Source organism: Bos taurus, chromosome 25 (genome assembly GCF_002263795.3).
Source record: "Bos taurus isolate L1 Dominette 01449 registration number 42190680 breed Hereford chromosome 25, ARS-UCD2.0, whole genome shotgun sequence".
Taxonomy (NCBI): domain Eukaryota; kingdom Metazoa; phylum Chordata; class Mammalia; order Artiodactyla; family Bovidae; genus Bos; species Bos taurus.
Genome location: NC_037352.1, coordinates 18,704,497 through 18,724,534, shown reverse-complemented (window position 1 = coordinate 18,724,534; position 20,038 = coordinate 18,704,497). Strand labels below are relative to the sequence as shown.

Genomic DNA, 20,038 nt, shown 5'->3' with positions numbered 1-20,038 from the left:
CACTGTCAACCCATGCCTCCGCTGGAGACTCCTGGACACTCACAGGCATGTTCGGCTCAGTCTCTTGTGGGGTAACTGCTCCTTTCTCCTGCATCCTGGTGCACACAAGGTTTTGTTTGTGCCCTCCAAGTGTTTGTTTCCCCAGTCCTGTGGAATTTCTGTAGTCAAATCCCACTGGCCTTCAAAGTCAAATTCCTGGGGTTCTCAGCCCTTTTGCTGGATCCCCAGGTTGGGAAATCTGTTGTGGGCCCTAGAACTTTTGCAACAGTGTGAGCACTTCTTTGGTATAACTGTTCTCCAGTTTGTGGGTCGTTTGTTCGATGGCTCTATAGTGGAGCTAATGGCGACCTCCTCCAAAAGGACTTATGCCACATACCATGCCTCCCAGGTCTGCTGCCGCCAGAGCCCCTGTCCCCACAGGAGGCCACTGCTGACCTGTGTCTCCGCAGGAGAACACTCAAATGCTCAAAGGCAGGTCTGGCTCAGTCTCTTGTGGGGGTCACTGCTCCTTTCCCTTGGTCCTGGAGTGCACAAGGTTGTCTGTGCCCTTCAAGCATCTCTGGCAGGTCTGAGGTTTGATTCTAAATGTGATTTTGCCCCTTCTATCATCTTGTCAGGGCCTCCCCTTTGCCCTTGGATGTGGCTTTTTTTTTTTTTTGGTGGGATACTACATTCTCCTGTCAATGGTTGTTCAGCAGCTAGTTATGATTTTCCTGTTCTCACAAGAGAAGATGAGCACACGTCCTTCTAATCCGCAATCTTAAAGTTTATCAGCTCTGAATCTAATGGTATGCTGGGGGCTGGCTCATACTAACTCACCAGAGCCAGTTACAGGTGGTTGTTAAATAATGGATATGCTGAAATTGATCATGGTGGGGTCTTTACACCACAGAAATTGACAGAAACTACAAATCAAAATTTTACTTCTTCTACTAGAGAACTATTTTACCAGCATGCAGCTTAATCTAACCCCTCACTTTACAGATCCATATTCATAAAGGGGAAAGATTATACAAGGCCACTAAGCTAGGTAATAGTTAATGTGGCCTGTGGTTCTTGCTGACTGGAAATCAGACATGGCCCATGTAGCATGTAGGAATATTATCAGAGAAGTCTCAGTGTCCTGGGAGACGGACAGTAAAGCCAGTTTTTACCTTTTCAGTCTCTTAATGCTGCCTCATTTAGGAAAATGGCAGGTAACAATGGAACTCACAGCTTCCTGTCTTTCAGGTAACCACACAAGAAACAGTCATGGAGAGTAACCCAGAAGATGGGGCCTACATAAAAGGACTCTTCTTAGAAGGTGCCCGTTGGGACAGGAAAAAAATGCAGATCGGGGAGTCTTTCCCCAAAATCCTCTATGATCCATTGCCCATCATTTGGCTGAAACCTGGGGAAAGTGCAATGTTTCTGCATCAGAACATTTATGTGTGTCCAGTCTACAAAACAAGTGCCCGGAGAGGTACCCTCTCCACAACAGGGCACTCCACCAACTATGTCCTATCCATTGAACTCCCAACTGACAGGCCTCAGAAGCACTGGATAAACCGAGGAGTAGCCTCTCTGTGCCAGCTAGATAATTGATGGCATGTGTCTCAACACAGAAAATAAAAAAATAAAGAGTATCGTTCTTGACTGAAATATAGCTTTCCTTTCTTGAGAGTCACATGATATGATGATGATCACCAGGGAAGCCCCAATGATGATGACAATTATATTAATGGAGCACTTGCTATGATCTAGGTATTTTAGAACACTCCTATAAAGTAGGTTATTGTCCTTACTTTATGGGTGCAGAAACCAAGATATAGAGAAAGTAATATTCTCCAAATCAGGTAGTTAATAAAATAGTGGAGCCTAGTTTTGAATATAGGCAATAGGATTCTTCAGCCTAGACCTTGAGTCATGTGGCTAAGCTCCCTGATTTTTTCTTTTTCCTATTATTTTGCCATAACTGTCACTGAATTTTAATTGCTTCTCTCCTAGTCTGTTAGATAGTATCACCAACTCAATGTACATGAATTTGATCAAACTCTGGAGATAGTGAAGGACAGGGAAGCCTGGTGTACTGTAGTCCATGGTGTTGCAGAGAGTCAGACATGACTTAGTGACTGAATTATACTCACTGTTGTCTCCATTTCAGTGAGGCAAAAATGGAGGCTTAGAAAAGTAACTAGTTCAATTTTACAGCTAGCCAGTGGTACCCAAATTCTTCTTCACTAGCTTACACAGATAGGCAGAAATTTCAGGAAGAAAGGAGATATGGGAGAACCGTTATTTGTTGCTTGCCATGGTTTATCCTTGGGCTTTTAGATATCTAGCCTGTTCCTATGATTGTCTTCCCCTGTAGAAGCTCAGGAAGACTAAGTATCTTGTCTATGATCACCCAGTTCTTTCACACTGAGGAGCCAGGTTTTGAGCCAAGGTCTGTCTGGCTCTAGAATCCATTCATTTTTCACTGCTTCATGCTGCCTCCTTATTGAGGACGGAGATGTGTAGTTCCAACAACCATGTCCAAGAAATTTCTAGTTTATCACTAGTTCTCCCCAGGGCCAGCTGGAAGAGAATCCCAAAGGAGATAAAAACAAAATTCTTGATGTATTCTCAGTGAACTCTCACATAGCTCTTTGGCTCTAATGGCTACCAAAGGCATTCCATTGGTCAGTTCACAGATGAGCAAAGACATAAGACTTCTTGAATCTTAATGTGTCTGGCCTGGCTTCCCAGCTTCTTCACTAGAAGAAACCTTCTGACTTGGACTGTTTTTCTTGAACGAAGCTTCTGAGAACCACATAAACATATTTCAGGAGACTTGTTTCTTCATGGCAACATGGAGTCAATCAAATTCTGATTGAGGATTCTGAATTCTGAGGTCAGCAAATGATCTAATTGATCCTACGTGCAAAAGCAGGGTGGGGCTGGGGGGGGGGGGGGTTGTTCTCCATATCTTGCCAGTGGGCAATAAAGAGTGAGGAGGAGACACTTTTTCTAAGCTATTTTTTTAAAGAAATGTAACTTTTTCCAATTGAGGGAAAAAATATCAGAATTAACATATAGATATAACTGCCATATTGTCTATTATTCTAAATAGATTGTTAAGTCATATGAGATGGAAAGGTGGTCAGGAACCCAAATCCCTGAAATCTTGGACTGGTTGAGGTAAGTCAGACTGCAAATGATAAGGCAGTAAAGAGGTTGCTAAAAGGACAACTGAAATTCAATTACCGTTATCTAACTCCAGCTTCGGCAGCAAAAAGCTGATGGAGGCAGGGACTGTTTCATTCCTCAGCGGTCAAGGGACAGAATGTTTGTATGCGATGGATTAAATTTTTGTAATTAAAAAAAATTTCCCTCTGGGAACGTGCAGTAGGTTCTTCAGAAGTCCTGGTGAATTAAGAGGCTGGAACTCTGGAACAGAAACGGCCAGAGATCAGCTCTGTGAGAAGCTGTAGGCCCTGTCTATAAATAGCTCAGCAGATGACATCAGACAAACCTTGTCACCAAGCTAGTTCTCTCTCTCTAAAAATCTGGCTCTTGAGTAAATAGTTTTCAGTCCTTGTCAGCCTTGGAAGAAAATGTCATTAAAAGAGGGGGTGTAGGGGATGCTTCCAAAAGACCAAAGAAGATTTAATAGGGGGTTGAAGAGAAAAAGTTATTATGAACAAGTAGGTTTCATGGAAAGTTTGGGAGAAAATTATGATTTTGTGTAATAGAGTATGCATCTTTGCAAAGGCAGGTAGGCATATATAATTCACTTTTAGCTTAAGATTCCTGGCACACAGAAGGTACTTAGAAGTTAACTAGCAATTAGATGGACTTTCATTTTGGAGGAGTCCTTCCATTTTGGAGGAAAGATGATTTCTACTTCTCATAGAGTAAGATAAAAATTGCATATTCAGAATCACCTTGAATTACTTAAGAGAGGGATCATGATGGGGACAGCAAGTCATGTTTCACTCAGTTCAGCACAGCTAGTTTTTCCTCCATTCCAAGAACAGGTCATTGTTTCATTGACTGACCACCAGATAAAGTAGCTGGCTTGAGTTCACAGGCCTTATATTGTTTTAGAAACACTTAACTTTAAACATTAGAACCACCTCTTGGTAGGGAAATACTTCCACAATGAGATCAGACAGAGACTGACTGATGGAACAGCATATTGATGTCTCTGAATTCAAGTTAGGCTGGGGTATGTGCTCACTGAATGGCTGTGGAGTGGCCAACATGCCAACCAACACATTTAAATGTCTCTTTCTTCATCAAAGGCCTATAGCTATATTTTTATTAAATATGTACATGCTATATCTATTTTGACACAGTATTATATTTGCCGTCAATGTTATTGACAAACCCTGCAATATTTACTTAACCTGCATGAGAAAGCACGCTCCTGCTCACAGGAATATTTTTGAAACTGAAATATATATATGCTTTAAATTAGAGAATCTGTGTGACAAGGGTATGGGCAGGAAGTTATCAACTACTGCTTCTGAGGGTCACAAGGCCATTTTGGTAAATGGTACAGAGAGACCAAAATAAATAGGGATTTTTCTTTATTGGTGGTTACCCATCCCCTCTGGAGGTAAGAGGGAAAGACATTGATATACAAATGACCTGCCATGGGAATCTCACCTGTATCCACACATGCAAGGGTATAAGTACATTGTGTTTTGATCTCTACTTTGTTCCATTTCTGTTTGGACATAATTTGAAAGCCAGCTTAGCTCTTGTACTTCCTAATTATGTTAAGATAAAATTCTCATAATGAACGCAGTATGAGTTTCTAGTGAGCCTTTCAGGTCTTGGGTGTATCCAAAGTAATCACAGGCTTTAAGATAAACTAAATATATGCATTTACCTAAGATATGCACTTTTGTGTATGTGTACATCTGGGGCAGAGATGTGTCTCATAAAATTTCAATGAAAAACCATGATTGATCCAAAGATGCACTTTTTAAGGGAATTTTATCTGGAAATGGGAAGTTCCAAAAGACAACAAAGCAACACAAAAAGTCCACTTTTAAGTAAATCTATAACTTGGAAAAAAAAAGGCCTAAAAATATTCTGAAGGGTAGTGTATAATTTTAAAGTAGCCATGAGAACTTCCATCAACTGGCTAATTTCTTCATATCAGCTGGCATGTCTGGTGATTGGCATTCCCTTGAAGGCTTTTGTCACCCTTCAGTCTTCTGCCCACAGGCCTTAGTTTTGTTTCCAAGTGGTGCTTCAGTGAGGATATAAGGTCCATGACCTCTAAGGTTAGTGTTTGCCTCATCAGGCAGCAAGATCCTCATTCCGACAGTACCAATATTTCAGAGGTTTTAAGAAAATAATTGGATTTTTGCTCCTAATCAAGAAGAATTGTTAACTGGTTTATATGCAAGGCCTAGTTGGCTCATCATTCTCAGAAAAAAAAATGTTATTGAGTTAGGAAACTTCATCATGAGATTTGAGATATATTGGTTTGGAAAATTTCCTCAGTTTCTCCTGGCTTCGAAGTCCCCGGCCTCGTAGTGGGGTAAGGCCCATGGGAGGCAGATGAATCTGAATAATAAGAATAATGATAATATTAAAAATTATAGGACTTCCCTGGTGGCACAGTGGATAAGAATCTACCTGCCAATGCAGGGGACATGGGTTTGATCCCTGGTCTGGGAGCAACTAAGCCTGTGTGCCACAACAACTGAAGCTGTGTGCCCTACAGCCCGCACACCACAAATGCTGAGCCTGTATGCTGCAACTCCTGTAGCCCGCGCTCCCTAGAGTCTGTGTTTCACAAGAGAAGTCACTGCAATGAGAAGCCCGTGCACTGCAACGAAGAGTAGCCACCACTTGCTGCAACTAGAAAAAGCCCATGCAAAAGCAATGAAGACCCAGCACAACCAAAAGTAAATAAATAAAGATAATAAAAGAATTGCAATCATAGCAGCAGCTTATATTCACCAAAGATTTACTAGGTACTATGTTCTCTGCTAAGTGCTAACTCCGTGTTGCTGTTTTTTAGTTGCTAAGTCATCTCCAACTCTTTGCAATCCCATGACCTGCAGCATATCAGGCTTCCATGTCCTTCACTATCTCCCAGACTTTCCTCAAACTCATGTTCATTGACTCATGATGCCATCCAACCATCTCATCCTCTGTCACCTTCTTCTGCCCTCAATCCTTCCCAGCATCAGGGTCTTTCCCAATGAGTCAGCTCTTTGCATCAGGCAGGGTCAAAGTATTGGAGCTTCAGCTTCAGCATCAGTCCTTCCAATGAATATTCAGGGTTGATTTCCTTTAGGATTGACTGGTTGGATCTCCTTGCAGTCCATGGGACTCTCAAGAATCTTCTCCAACACCACAGCTCAAAAGCCAACAATTCCACGCTCAGCCTTCCTTATGGTCCAACTCACACATCCATACATGACTACTGGAAAAAACATAGCTTTCACTATATGGACGTCTGTCGGTAAAGTGATGTCTCTGCTTTTTAATATGCTATCTAGGTTTGTCATAGCTTTTCTTCCCAAGGAGCAGGCATCTTTTAAATTCATGGCTGCAGTCACCATCCATAGTGATTTTAGAGCCTAAGAAAATAAAATCTGCCACTGTTTCCATTTTTTTCCCTTTCTATTTGCCATGAAATGATGGAATCAGATGCCATGATCTTAGTTTTCTGAATGCTGAGTTTTAAACCAGCTTTTTCACTCTCCTCTTTCACCTTCATTAAGAGGCTCTTTAGTTCCTCTTTGCTTTCTGCCATTATGGTAGTATGATCTGCATATCTGAAGTTGTTGATATTTCTCGAAGCAATCTTGGTTCCAGCTTGTGACTCATCCTGCCTGGCATTTCACGTGATGTACTCTGCATATAAGTTAAATAAGCAGGGTGACTGTTCCATGTCTGGTTCTGACTGTTGCTTCTTGACCTGCATACATGTTTCTCAGGCGGCAGATAAGGTGGTCTGTTATTCCCATCTCTTGAAGAATTTACCACAGTTTGTTGTGATCCATGCAGTTAAAGGCTTTAACATAGTCAATGAAGCATCAGATCAGATCAGTCACTCAGTCATGTCCGACTCTTTGCGACCCCATGAATCGCAGCATGCCAGGCCTCCCTGTCCATCACCAACTCCCAGAGTTCACTGAGACTCACGTCCATCAAGTCAGTGATGCCATCCAGCCATCTCATCCTCTGTCGTCCCCTTCTCCTCCCGCCCCCAATCCCTCCCAGCATCAGGGTCTTTTCCAATGAGTCAACTCTTCACATGAGGTGGCCAAAGTACTGGAGTTTCAGCTTTAGCATCATTCCTTCCAAAGAAATCCCAGGGCTGATCTCCTTCAGAATGGACTGGTTGGATCTCCTTGAAGACCAAGAGACTAGCAAGAGTCTTCTCCAACACCACAGTTCCAAAGCATCAATTCTTCTGCGCTCAGCTTTCTTCACAGTCCAACTCTCACATCCATACATGACCACAGGAAAAACCATAGCCTTGACTAGACGAACCTTTGTTGGCAAAGTAATGTCTCTGCTTTTGAATATGCTATCTAGGTTGGTCATAACTTTCCTTCCAAGGAGTAAGTGTCTTTTAATTTCATGGCTGCAGTCACCATCTGTAGTGATTTTGGAGCCCAGAAAAATAAAGTCTGTCACTGTTTCCACTGTTTCCCCATCTACTTCCCATGAAGTGGTGGGACCGGATGCCATGATCTTAATTTTCTGAATGTTGAGCTTTAAGCCAACTTTTTCACTCTCCTCTTTCACTTTCATCAGGAGGCTTTTTAGTTCCTCTTCACTTTCTGCCATAAGGATGGTGTCATCTGCATATCTGAGGTGACTGATATTTCTCTCGGCAATCTTGATTCCAGCTTGAGTTTCTTCCAGTCCAGCGTTTCTTAGGATGTACTCTGCATATAAGTTAAATAAACAGGGTGACAATATACAGCCTTGACGAACTCCTTTTCCTATTTGGAACCAGTCTGTTGTTCCATGTCCAGTTCTAACTGTTGCTTCCTGACCTGCATACAAATTTCTCAAGAGGCAGATCAGGTGGTCTGGTATTCCCATCTCTTTCAGAATTTTCCACAATTGATTGTGATCCACACAGTCAAAGGCTTTGGCATAGTCAATAAAGCAGAAATAGATGTTTTTCTGGAACTCTCTTGCTTTTTCCATGATCCAGCGGATGTTGGCAATTTGATCTCTGGTTCCTCTGCCTTTTCTAAAACCAGCTTGAACATCAGGAAGTTCATGGCTCACGTGTTGCTGAAGCCTGGCTTGGAGAATTTTGAGCATTACTTTACTAGCGTGTGAGATGAGTGCAATTGTGCGGTAGTTTGAGCATTCTTTGGCATTGCCTTTCTTTGGGATTGGAATGAAAACTGACCTTTTCCAGTCCTGTGGCCACTGCTGAGTTTTCCAAATATGCTGGCATATTGAGTGCAGCACTTTCACAGCATCATCTTTCAGGATTTGGAATAGCTCAACTGGAATTCCATCACCTCCACTAGCTTTGTACGTAGTGATGCTTTCTAAGGCCCACTTGACTTCACATTCCAGGATGTCTGGCTCTAGATCAGTGATCACAACATCGTGATTATCTGGGTATAGGCAATTTGATCTCTGGTTCCTCTGCCATTTCTAAATCCAGTTGGTACATCCAGCTTGTAACTCTATACTGATTCATTATTCCTTATAGTCCTTATACACATTAATTCTCAATATAATCTCACAAAGAATATTATTCTAATATTCATAGATGAGAAAATGGAGGCTCAGAAGGATGAATAACTTGCTCATGATTATATATTAAGTGGTAGAACCAGGATTTGAATCCCGATCTGTCTGACTTCAAAGCTTGTGCTCTTCTTTGCCCTATTTCCTGCATGGAGGGGAAAAACCACAGATCATATAGTGAAATGAGAGTCCAAAGAAGGTGAGGAAAAAGTGTGTATATAAACTTGTTCTGTGCAGAGTGAAAAACTGGACCAACATAAATGTTCAGTGAAAGGGTACTGGTTAAATTATGGCATATTCTTACAAAAGGATACAATGCATCCATTTTAAAAGATGGAAGCAGAGAGATGCAAAAAAGGGAAGTAAAATAAATAGGCAATAGCAGTATGCCTAGTTTCCCATGTACTTTAAGTAAAGAACATGTATGTATGCAAGTATAGAGAAAAAGACTAAAAGGATATATTACCAAACTATTAGGCTGAGCCAATAAAATATAAAATTGCTGTTTTTGTAGGTCAAGAGTAAAATATTGGCAATTTCATATGGTCCAACTTAAAAGTTATAGTGGTCACTCCCACAGGGTGAGAATTTTTGACAATTTTCACTGTCTTATGTGTTCCTTTAAAGTTTGAATTTTATTTATTCTTTTTTTTAAAATTATGTATTTACATTTGTCTGTGCTGGGTCTTCAGTGCTGCATGTGGGCTACTCTAGTTGTGGTGCACGGGCTTCTCACTGTGGCGGCATCTCCACTTGCAGAGCACGGGCTTTAGGGCACCCTGGTGTAGTAGTTGCAGCTCGAAGGCTCTACAGTGAGGGCTCAGTAGTTGTGATGTATGAGCTTAGCTGTCTTGTGGCATGTAGAATATTCCTGGATCAGGGATTGAACCCATGTCCCCCACATTGGCAGGCGGATTCTTAACCACTGGGCAACCAGGGAAACCCTGAATTTTATTTATTAACAATAAACCGGTTTTTTAAAATACTAGAAATAAAAATCTTTCCATGAAAAAGATAAAAGTTAGAAAACTATATAAATGCGAGCTGGATTTCCTTTCCATTTAGGGGAAAGTTGTACAAGTAGGAGAAGTCAGGCATTCACTGACATTTTAGCTTGTTGTAACGGGTTGGTGGCCATGCAAGCATAACTTATTTCCAACATGCCTCCTACAGGGGCTCTAGGCTTTTGGGCAAGCATGAGTCCTCTTGGTATATATTCTTGGAAATACCTGGGTTGACAAGGATAGGTACACACCACATGTTAACTGAAGTCACACTTACTGGCCTTGGATAAGGAATCTGGTAATGAAGTCCAATTTCAATCCTGGCTGTGCATTCATCTATACACTGTTTAATCAGGTCTGTGTCTGTGAGCTATTAAAAGGGAAAAAGAGATGAGATTGTTAGCATCTTTCCAATGCTACATAAAGTAGAGGTACACATTTTCTTAAATTTTTTCAGTTCATCAGCCACTAAATTAAATATTGGTCATTTGAAAAATAAAAAACAATTGAAGATTTCCTGTGGATTAAAACTTTTAAAAATCATTTAGCTAATATAAGCACATAGTAAAAATAATTCAAATAATATAAAAGGATATAATATAAAACAAAATTTTCTTCTTCTTCCTGTCTCTCAATTCCCCTTCTCAGAGACAATTATCAGAAGTTTGTTTGTTTTTCCAGGGATAGTCTATGCATATATAAGTATACTTCTATAAGACCTAGTAGTTTTTCTTACAAAAATGAAACCTCTAAACCCTGCTTTTTCACAAACAACTTGAAGTTCCTTCTATATTTACACGTAACCTGCTCCAGTGTTCTTGCCTGGAGAATACCAGGGATGGTGGAGCCTGATGGGCTGCCGTCTATGGGGTTGCACAGAGTTGGACACGACTGACGCGACTTAGCAGCAGCAGCAGCAGAGCTGCTTCATTCTTTTTAACAGCTGCACAAAATACCAACATATGACTGCATTATAATTTAACCAATCTTCCACCAGTGGACATTTAGGTTATTTCCAATCTTTTGCCATTTTAAACAATGGATCTCGTATTTTTAACTCTTACATATAGTCCCTGCAGATTCAAATTACCCTCTAAGAGGTTGTACCAATTTATATTCCTATGAACAATCCATAAATTATATTCCTACCAACAAAGAATGAGAGTGCTTCTTCATACCCTCCCCACGTAGATGAAGTGTTTCAGCAATTGCTGTCTAGAAACCCCCTGAGTAAGATATTGGAGAATGATCCACCTATTTTGAACTGTAAACTGTTTGCTTATTACTGAGGAGAAGAAATGATGTTAGAAATTTCCAAACAGTTTAACTGTGGTAGTCCAATTTCAAGTAAAGGAATAAAAAGTTCATTCTGAAAACAGAAAGCCAGGAAGTAGATGAGGAGACAATGTTTCGAGGATGGAAAATGAGTCAACATATGACTCTACTAAGAGTCTGAAAGTGGGCTTCAAAGAAGAGCTGGGTTGCATCAGCCCCAGATGACACCCACAGTGAAGCCCAGGCTACCATGGCTTGCAAATTCCAAGGGTGTTCCTGTCCTGTGGTCCTCTTGGAGCACAGAAAAGTTCTAGGACCTGCAATGAATAAAAAGAACCACAGCTGAGTCCCTTTGGACAGAGGCTTAGCTTTCTGACCTCTGTATTTCTCAGAAGCTATTCTGATTGTCTACCTTGGGGGTAGATTTCCATGTTCTCATTTGCCTATTTGGAGTCAGAGCAATTAATGAAATATATTTGGGGTTATTATTAAGCTCTTATAGCAAGTGAGGTTACAGGAGACTACTTAGGTCTACATGAGGGATTAGGGAGAAAGAAGCCCCTAATAAAGATATGGGGACTGAGGGCTTCTAGGGCTCCAGCTGTCCATCTAAACAAGCTGGGTTAGAGTTCTCCAAATTCAGTCATTCAGAGGCTGCCTGCGTGATTTTGTCATCTCCACAACTACCTATACTAATATTAAACTTTCTCTTTAAATGGACTCTGTTAAGTACAGTACTTACAAAATTATCTGATATTATGTTTCCTTTCTAAAACATGGTAAAACAGTACATATTTTAAAATAAAAAACCCATGTACCTCCCCCAACACAACAACATTATCTCATTCATGGACTGGCACATACACCTCTCTGGCTCGTACCACACTGGGCCAATTCAAGCAGAGGCAAATGAAGGATTATTATTGCCTTAACTGTAAGCTCAAAGGGTATTGAGTAGTCCTTAGGTGATTGAACCTGCAAAGCTTTACTGGTCATGTACTACTATGATATCCCCATCCCCAGGTTAGACACCGTGAGGCCATGGTACCTGCCTTTAACTATCAAGGATGTTACCTGTGCAGAACAAATCCGACAAATGAAGCTACAGACAAGGCACAACTGTACATAATCAACAGGGCAATGACTGCAGACTGCTATATAGGAATTCAGAGTAGATGGTCATCATGGGGTTGGTTGAGGGCAAAGGACTTGAGGAAGACTTCCTGGAGAAGATCAATTGAATCAAAGTATTTGTAAGTGCTCATTAATTTAGTGACAACCACAGACAGGGCCATGAGATATACTATAAAGGTATAGGAAACTGTTTATGTGCTCAAGGAACTGACAATCTGGTTAAGGAGACCATACCAACATAAATGAAACAAATAAGGAAAAAAAATTATGACTGTCTAACTAGGGAAAGGTATATAGGTCAGTGGTCTACAAAGTTTTGATCATCTACTTCTTTCAATAAAAAAACTTCTGAGCCCTGAGAATTCCACGGTGGTTCAGTGGTTAGGACTTTGACTGCCGTGTCCCAGGGAACTAAGGTCCTACAAGCCACACAGTGTGGCAAAAAAAAAATTCTGAGCCCATAGCTTCCATGTGTGTATTTATAAATTTATTAAATTAATAATCAATAATATATATATATATATATATAATAGACATTTTTAAAGGAGCAATAAAAATAAATAGAAACAACACTTACAATATTTTATTTCTAATCCTCAAAGGACTATTCAGGACCTCAAGGGGTACACACATACTGATGTGGTATGCATGGTCTATGCTAAAATCAGAAAAAGTTTGGGGAAGTTGGAGGGTGGTTAGAAGAGAGGAAAGGACTTTCACAAGCAGGTTGGTATTAAAAGCATGTAGGCTTCAGGGATTATAAAAAGGGAAGGATATTATAGATTGGGAGGGTTTCTCAGGTAGCACTTAACCCCACTGGTAATTTTACACTTCTTTCCATCTAACTCTGAAACATCTTTCAGGGACCCTGTCTTGGTTTTGCTCAGTTATATCCCTGATGTCTAGTCTGATGTTTGGAACATGGTAGACACTTAGCTACTTGTTGAATAAACGAATGAGAGCAAAGGGTCACAAAGTAGTGGCAGAAGCTATGGCAGAAATGGGCAAAATGGGAAAGGGAGGTGTTCTTGTGGAAAGATGAATTCTGCTTTGGGCTATTATGCTTATGGTGAGTTCCTACAGGTGGCTGATGAGAGACCAAGATATGGTATCTGGAGCCATGGTCTTTGGGCCTCAGTATGGAGGGGTGACCTTTAGAGGACACTTATAGCTGGTGGGAGAGTGTGTGAAAAAGACAGGGCAGAAAGGAGACTGAGACAGGGGTCAGAGAGGGAAAAGTAAAGAGAGTAGATTGTCAGAAGTTTCACAAAGTGAACAGTGACAACACTGAATCCATGAGATCAATGAGAAAGAGGCAAGAAAAGTTAGGAGCTGAAAACGTCTTTCCATGCTTAGAGCCAGAAAGTCTTCCCAAGAAGCTGACAGATAACACTTTATGGTTTGTCAAATCAAGCCTCTTAGAATGGTTTTTGGCTCCCTGGTATTTGGGTTCAGCTAGCTAATGGAGGCACTATTTTACCCAATTCTGAGGTCCCAAAGGGCAAATCCTCTCTGCTAGCCAAAGAGGCTTGAGTTCAAAGCTAAGTTATGAAGGGAACCTTTGCCTTAATCCTATTCTCTTTCCTCTGAATGGGTTTATACTTGGAGGCTCTGAATAGCTTATGAACTGAAAAAACCAAACACAACTCTGAGCACTTCCTGTGGTAGTGACTGACAACAGGCACAGTGTGTGAGGAACTGATCCTACCCTGAAAATTCTCACTGGACTGATTTAGGTCACCTGGCTCACGCAGTCTTCTGAGGATGCTGAGCCACTTACCAGCTGGACTGAAACTTGAAGAAAGTAAAGAGAGAAACCCAGGTTGGGTTCTGTTTTCCAGTGGTTGGGTAAGCCAGCTAGGTTGTGCCTCTGGCCCTTTCTTGCTCCACATTCTGTCCCTCTAATTTGTGCTGCTCAGTCCTCTCAACTATAGGATAGAAAAGAAATGAACAAACACCACAAGAATTGCTCTCCTCCTTGCAATCTCCAACGGGGCCTACTTACATTTTTGTTTTTTTGGAACAGCGTTCTGGCTTCATTTAATATGTACTGTTTTTCTTTAATGGTGTCTTCCATCTGCCCTGATGCAGCCTGCCATTTCTTCGCAAGCCTGAAAATTCTGCGGTAGAGGCCAAGAACTTCTTGTCGTGTTGCCATTGTCATCTTCCGACCCACCAAAATAGAAGGGAGGATAATTTGCATAAAAATTCAGTTTGTAGGCAGTACAGCAGCTGTACATTTTAAAAAATCAAGCTCTTTAATTAGTCTAGAAAATAACTGCTCTTTCTCAACAGATATGTTTGGTAACATTGCCAGAATGGTGCTGTATGAATATCAGCAATCTCTTAGACAGCCTTGTACATCATCCCTTAGCTGAAGGTTGTTCAACCTTGTTGTTTGCCATGATGACTATTTTTATGAATATGACAAAACAAAAATGCACATTTAATGTTCTTTAAACCAGTGTATTCTTTCCCAGAGTATCTTAGAAATGATGCTTTTAGTGTATATACTGATAAAATTACATTACTAACTTGAGTGCACAGGAGAAGGCACATTTTGAATAACTAAATTTTCTAGTTATGTGAGAACTTGAGTTTAATGCAGGGGGTGTAAACTGAAGTGCCTCTGGGGCCTAGCAGGCAACAAAATGAGGAAATCTGGCTAGTGGGGACAGTGGCCAACTAGAGATGTGCCCCCTTGAAACAGGACAGTTGGCTACTCAGTCCCAGCCAGCTATTCTTATGTAGAATTGAGGTCCTAAGGGTGCCAGATTTCCTGACAGCTTAACAATAGGTGGCAGTCAAGATGTTTAAAATAAGAAATTTCAAAAAACACAGTATTTATTTTTGAAAATGCAAGTACCCAGAGGGCCAAATAAAATGAGTCTGCAGGCTCAATTCCACTTGTCAGGTTGCAATCTTTTTTTAGTTCATCATAATCTTGTTGAAAATATTTCTCAAAATTGTTGGTCTACTTCCTTCCTTGTCCACATAAGAACTGTATAATAAATACAACTGAAAATCTTTCTGATGACTGAAGATCTTGTGGCCCTTCTGAGTTTTCACTCTGAAATACATCAGTTTTAATTTCAGAGGATTTGGCCAAGGGAACCAACCCAACTATATTCCTGAAAGCTAGCAGTATTTTTAAAAATTAAGTTCCTGTTAAAGTTATTTTTATTATAAAATATTTCAGATATACAAATATATAGTTAATAACATAATTAACAGTCATATATTCTTAAAGAACCTTAAAGAATAAATTATACATAGAGTCAAAACCCCATTGTACCCCTTCCAAATCAAATTTCCTCTCCTCTCCCCTAGAAGGAATCACTATCCTGAATTTGTTTACCTTTCTCACATATTGGCTTCCCTCATAGCTCAGTTGGTAAAAGAATCCACCTGCAATGCAGGAGACCCTGGTTTGATTCCTGGCTCAGGAAGATCTGCTGGAGAAGGGACAGGCTACCCACTCCAGTATCCTGGCCTAGAGAGTCAGACACGACTGAGTGACTTTCACTTCACTTCTCACATATAGCTTTATGCTTAACATACTATTGCTTAGCCAGTTAAAATTTATATATATATGAGGTATTATATCCTTCCACTTGCCTTTTTTGCTCATACTTGTACAATTCATCCATATCCTGTAGCTGTGGTTCATATATTCTAACTACTGCAATTCAGACCACTGCAGGAAGCTATCCCAACATACTTGTCTATTCTCCTACTGATGGACACTGAATTTTTCCCCCTTCCCTCTCTTTTTCACTTATGCAAAAATGTCAGCCTATTTTTTTTTAATAACTTTATTTCTTTATTTATGGTGTGCTGGGTCTTTGTTGCTTTGTGGGCTTTTCTCTAGACTGGCAAATGGGGGCTACGCTCTGGTTGTGGTTCCTGAGCTTCTCATCTCATGGCTTCTCTTGTTCTGGAGCACTGGCTCTAGGGCACGCAGTCTTCAGTAGTTGCAGCATGTGGGCTCAGTAGTTTTAGCTCCCAGGCTCTTGAGCATGGCTCAATAGTTCTGGTGCACAGGCTTAGTTGCTCTACAGCATGTAGAATCTTCCTGGACCAGGGATCAAACCTGTATCTCCTGCGTCGGCAGGTGGACTATCACTGAGCCACCAGGGAAGCCCCAGCCTATTTCCTTACTGTTAACTTCTACATCTAAAAGAAATTCACGGATCTTAGGCAAGATGGAACAGTGGAAAGACCCTGAGCTCACCTCTATAGGCATACCAAAATTGCAACTATTGATGAGAAAGCCTGGAATATAGCAAAAAAGATCTCCTACAGCTAAATAAATAAAGAAGGAATCACAATGAAATGGGCAGGAGGGGTGGAGCTGTGGTACAGTCAAGATCCATACCCCTAAGTGGATGACACACAAACAGAAGAATAATTACAACTGCAGAAGTTCTCAAGAAGCAGTAGCTCCAAGCTCCACATCAGGTTTCTTAGGTTGGGCGGCTGGCACAAGAAGACAAGCCCCTAGAATGATTGGCTTTGAAAGTCAGAGAGGCTTACTTTTTAGAGATCCAGAGAGTGGTGGGATATAGAGACTGTTCTTAATACAGACTATCACATGGGCAGAAGCAGTAATGTGAAGGAGCCTAGGTCAGACCCACATGCTGATCTTTAAGAGTCTTCTGGAGAGACAAGAGGCAACTGGAGCTCATCCTGGAGTCATTGAAACTGATGGCAAGTGTTTTGGGAGCTCGTTTCACCACATGGACCTATTGCTGGCAAGCATCACTTTGGAATTCTTCCTCTAGCTTATTAGATATCAACCAGACATCACAAACCTGTCTGGGATGCCTCAAGCCAAGTAGCTAGCTGAGCAGAGAAACACCCCACCAACCACCAAACAAGCTGCCTTAAGACTCCCTGAACCCACAGCCATCTCAGGACATGGTTCTATCCACAGAAGGGCCAGGAACTTGCCCCACACACCACACACACTAGCCCCAGGACTTCCAAGACCCTGCGCCTACCCTGAAGGGACATTTGAACTTAGCTCTGTCTACCAGTGCAGCAACACTAGCCTCAGGACCACTACAGCCCTGAAGCCTGCCATGGCAGGACCCAACCCACCTACCATCAGGCTGGCACCAGGTGCAGAATCCCTAGGCCACAACCACCAAGCCAGTATCAGCTCTGAGACATGTTGGGACCTTTAGAGCCAGCTGCCCCAGGATCAGGCCTCATTTACCAGCACCTAACACAAGCTTTGGGACAGCCTGTGCCCTGTAGCCAGCTGTGTCAGGAATCAGCTGCACCCATCAGCAGGTAGATGCTAGACTGGGGAACCATGACTCTGCAAACACCCACCCCAGAACCTGGCTCTACCCACCAGTAAGCCAGCATTAGCCCTGCGGCCCCTCATGATTTTATAGCCAGCTGTGTCGTGACCCAGTCCCACCAATCAGCAGTTGGCAGTATCAGAACAAGTTAGGGCCTAACAAGCAGTTAGACAAGGGGCCAGCCATGCTTACCAGACTGCCCACAGTAGTCAGCCCACCATAACTGAAGGACCCATGCAGTTCACCTAGTGGGTACCCCTTGACATTACAGTTCTGATGACCAGAGTATGGTGGCAGGATACACAGAATGTTTCCTACAAAAGACCATTTTTCCAAGGTCGGGAAATGAAATCAATCTACCAGATGTATAGACATAAAAATGGCAAATTAGGCAAAATTAGGTGATAGAGGAACACATTCCAAATGAAGGAATAAGATAAAACCCTAGAAGAAAAACTAAGTAAAGTAGAAATAGGCATTTACCCAATACAGATTTCAAGGTAATAAACATAAACATGATAAAAGAACATGGGAGAAAAATGGATAAAGAGAGTGAGAACTTAGACGTTTTTAACAAAGAGAAAATACAAAGAGTTAGAAAATATAAAGAAAACCAAATAGAGATAAAGAGTATAATAACTGGAATAAAAGACACAGTAATGTAAATCACTGAAGGTGAACAGAAAAAAGAATTAAGAATAAAAAGAAATCTAGGTGACATTTAGGAAAACAATAAGCACACTAACATGCACAATAAAAGGGTCCTAGAAGAAGAGAGAGAGAGAGAAAGGGGCAGAGAACACATCTGAAGACAAAATAGCTGAAAATTCCTCTAGTATGGGCAAGGAACCAGACATACAGGTCCAGGAAGCACAAAGTCCCAAATAGGATCAACTCAAGGAAAGCCACGCAAAGACACACTGCAATTAAAATGGCAAAAATTAAAGATAAAGAGAGAATATTAAAAGCAGCAAGGGAAAACTAACAAGTTACCTACAAGGGAACTCCCATAAGACTATCGACTGACTTTTCAGCAGAAACTCTGCAGGCCAGAAAGCAGTGGTATCATATGTTAGTATTTAGAGGGACGAACGGGAAAAACCTACAGCCAAGAATATTCTACCTGGAAAGATTTTCATTCAGATTTGATGGAAAGATCAAAAATTTTATAAAGCAGCAAAAGATAAAAGGGTTCAGCACCACCCAAAATAGTTTAGAAGATGTTAAGAGAACTTCTTTAAGTGAAAAATAAGGCCGCAACTAGAAACATAAAAATTACAAAACGTAAAAAGCTCACTGGTAAAGGCAAATATATAGTAAAGGTAGTAAATCAACTATATACAAAGCTAGTAGGAAGGTTAAAAGACAATAAACTCATTAAAGGTTTACTGGTTAAAAGACAATAAACTCATTCCTCATAGATGAGGAATAAACTCATCTATGTTTGCAATAAGTATACAAGGGATATACAAAACAAAAAGTTGTAAAATATAATGTCCAAAACAGTAATCATCAGGGAGGGAAGTAAAAATGCAGGGTTATTAAATGCACCTGAAATTAAAAGATCAGCAATTTTTAAAAATTAATTTATTTTAATTGGAGGCTAATTACTTTACTATATTGTAGTGGTTTTTGCCATACATTGACATGAATCAGCCATGGATGTACATGTGTTCTTCATCCTGAAACTCCCTCCCACCTCCCTCCCCATCCCATTCCTCAGGGTCATCCCAGTGCACCAGCCCTGAGCACCCTGTCTCATATATCAAACCTGGACTGGCGATCTATCCCACAAATGATAATATCCATGTTTCAATGCTATCCTATCAAATCATCCCACCCTTGCCTTCTCCCACAGAGTCCAAAAGTCTTTTCTCTACATCTGTGTCTCTTTTGCTGTCTCGTATATAGGGTCATCATTACCATCTTTCTAAATTCCATATATATGCATTAATATACTATAATCAGATGGTGACTGCAGCTATGAAATTAAAAGACGCTTACTCCTTGGAAGGAAAGTTATGACCAACCTAGATAGCATATTCAGAAGCAGAGACATTACTTTGCCAACAAAGGTTCGTCTAGTCAAGGCTATGGTTTTTCCTGTGGTTATGTATGGATGTGAGAGTTGGACTGTGAAGAAGGCTGAGTGCCGAAGACTTGATGCTTTTGAACTATGGTGTTGGAGAAGACTCTTGAGAGTCCCTTGGACTGCAAGGAGATCCAACCAGTCCGTTCTGAAGGAGATCAGCCCTGGGATTTCTTTGGAAGGAATGATGCTAAAGCTGAAGCCTCCAGTACTTTGGCCACTTCATGCAAAGAGTTGACTCATTGGAAAAGACTATGATGCTGGGAGGGATTGAGGGCAAGAGGAGAAGGGGACAACAGAGGATGAGATGGCTGGATGGCATCACTGACTCGATGGACGTGAGTCTCAGTGAACTCCGGGATTTGGTGTGGACAGGGAGGCCTGGCGTGCTGCGATTCATGGGGTCGCAAAGAGTCGGACACGACTGAGCGACTGATCTGATCTGATCTGATCTGATTGGTGTTTTTCTTTCTGACTTACTTCACTCTGTATAATAGGCTCCAGTT

General features: G+C 41.1%; 2 protein-coding genes across 6 annotated transcripts in view; one reads left to right on the top strand and one right to left on the bottom strand.

Annotated features, from left to right (window-relative positions):
- Window positions 1-1,641, top strand: part of DNAH3 (dynein axonemal heavy chain 3) — a 249,056-nt gene extending 247,415 nt beyond the window's left edge. For both annotated transcript variants that reach the window (XM_059881557.1, XM_059881556.1), the window contains exon 61: window positions 1,231-1,641. In XM_059881557.1, coding sequence (XP_059737540.1) covers window positions 1,231-1,584 — 354 coding nt within the window. In that variant the 3' untranslated portion in view covers window positions 1,585-1,641. The remainder of the gene's footprint in view (window positions 1-1,230) is intronic.
- A 2,895-nt stretch (window positions 1,642-4,536) lies between these two features.
- Window positions 4,537-20,038, bottom strand: part of LYRM1 (LYR motif containing 1) — a 38,065-nt gene continuing 22,563 nt past the window's right edge. For 2 of the 4 annotated variants that reach the window (XM_024984753.2, XM_005224724.5), the window contains exons 2-4: window positions 14,137-14,295; window positions 10,000-10,092; window positions 4,537-5,544 (exon numbers count right to left, since the gene is read on the bottom strand). In XM_024984753.2, the coding sequence (XP_024840521.1) occupies window positions 5,428-5,544; window positions 10,000-10,092; window positions 14,137-14,295 (369 nt within the window). In that variant the 3' untranslated portion in view covers window positions 4,537-5,427. The other 2 variants (NM_001205637.1, XM_059881227.1) reach the window with 2 other exon arrangements.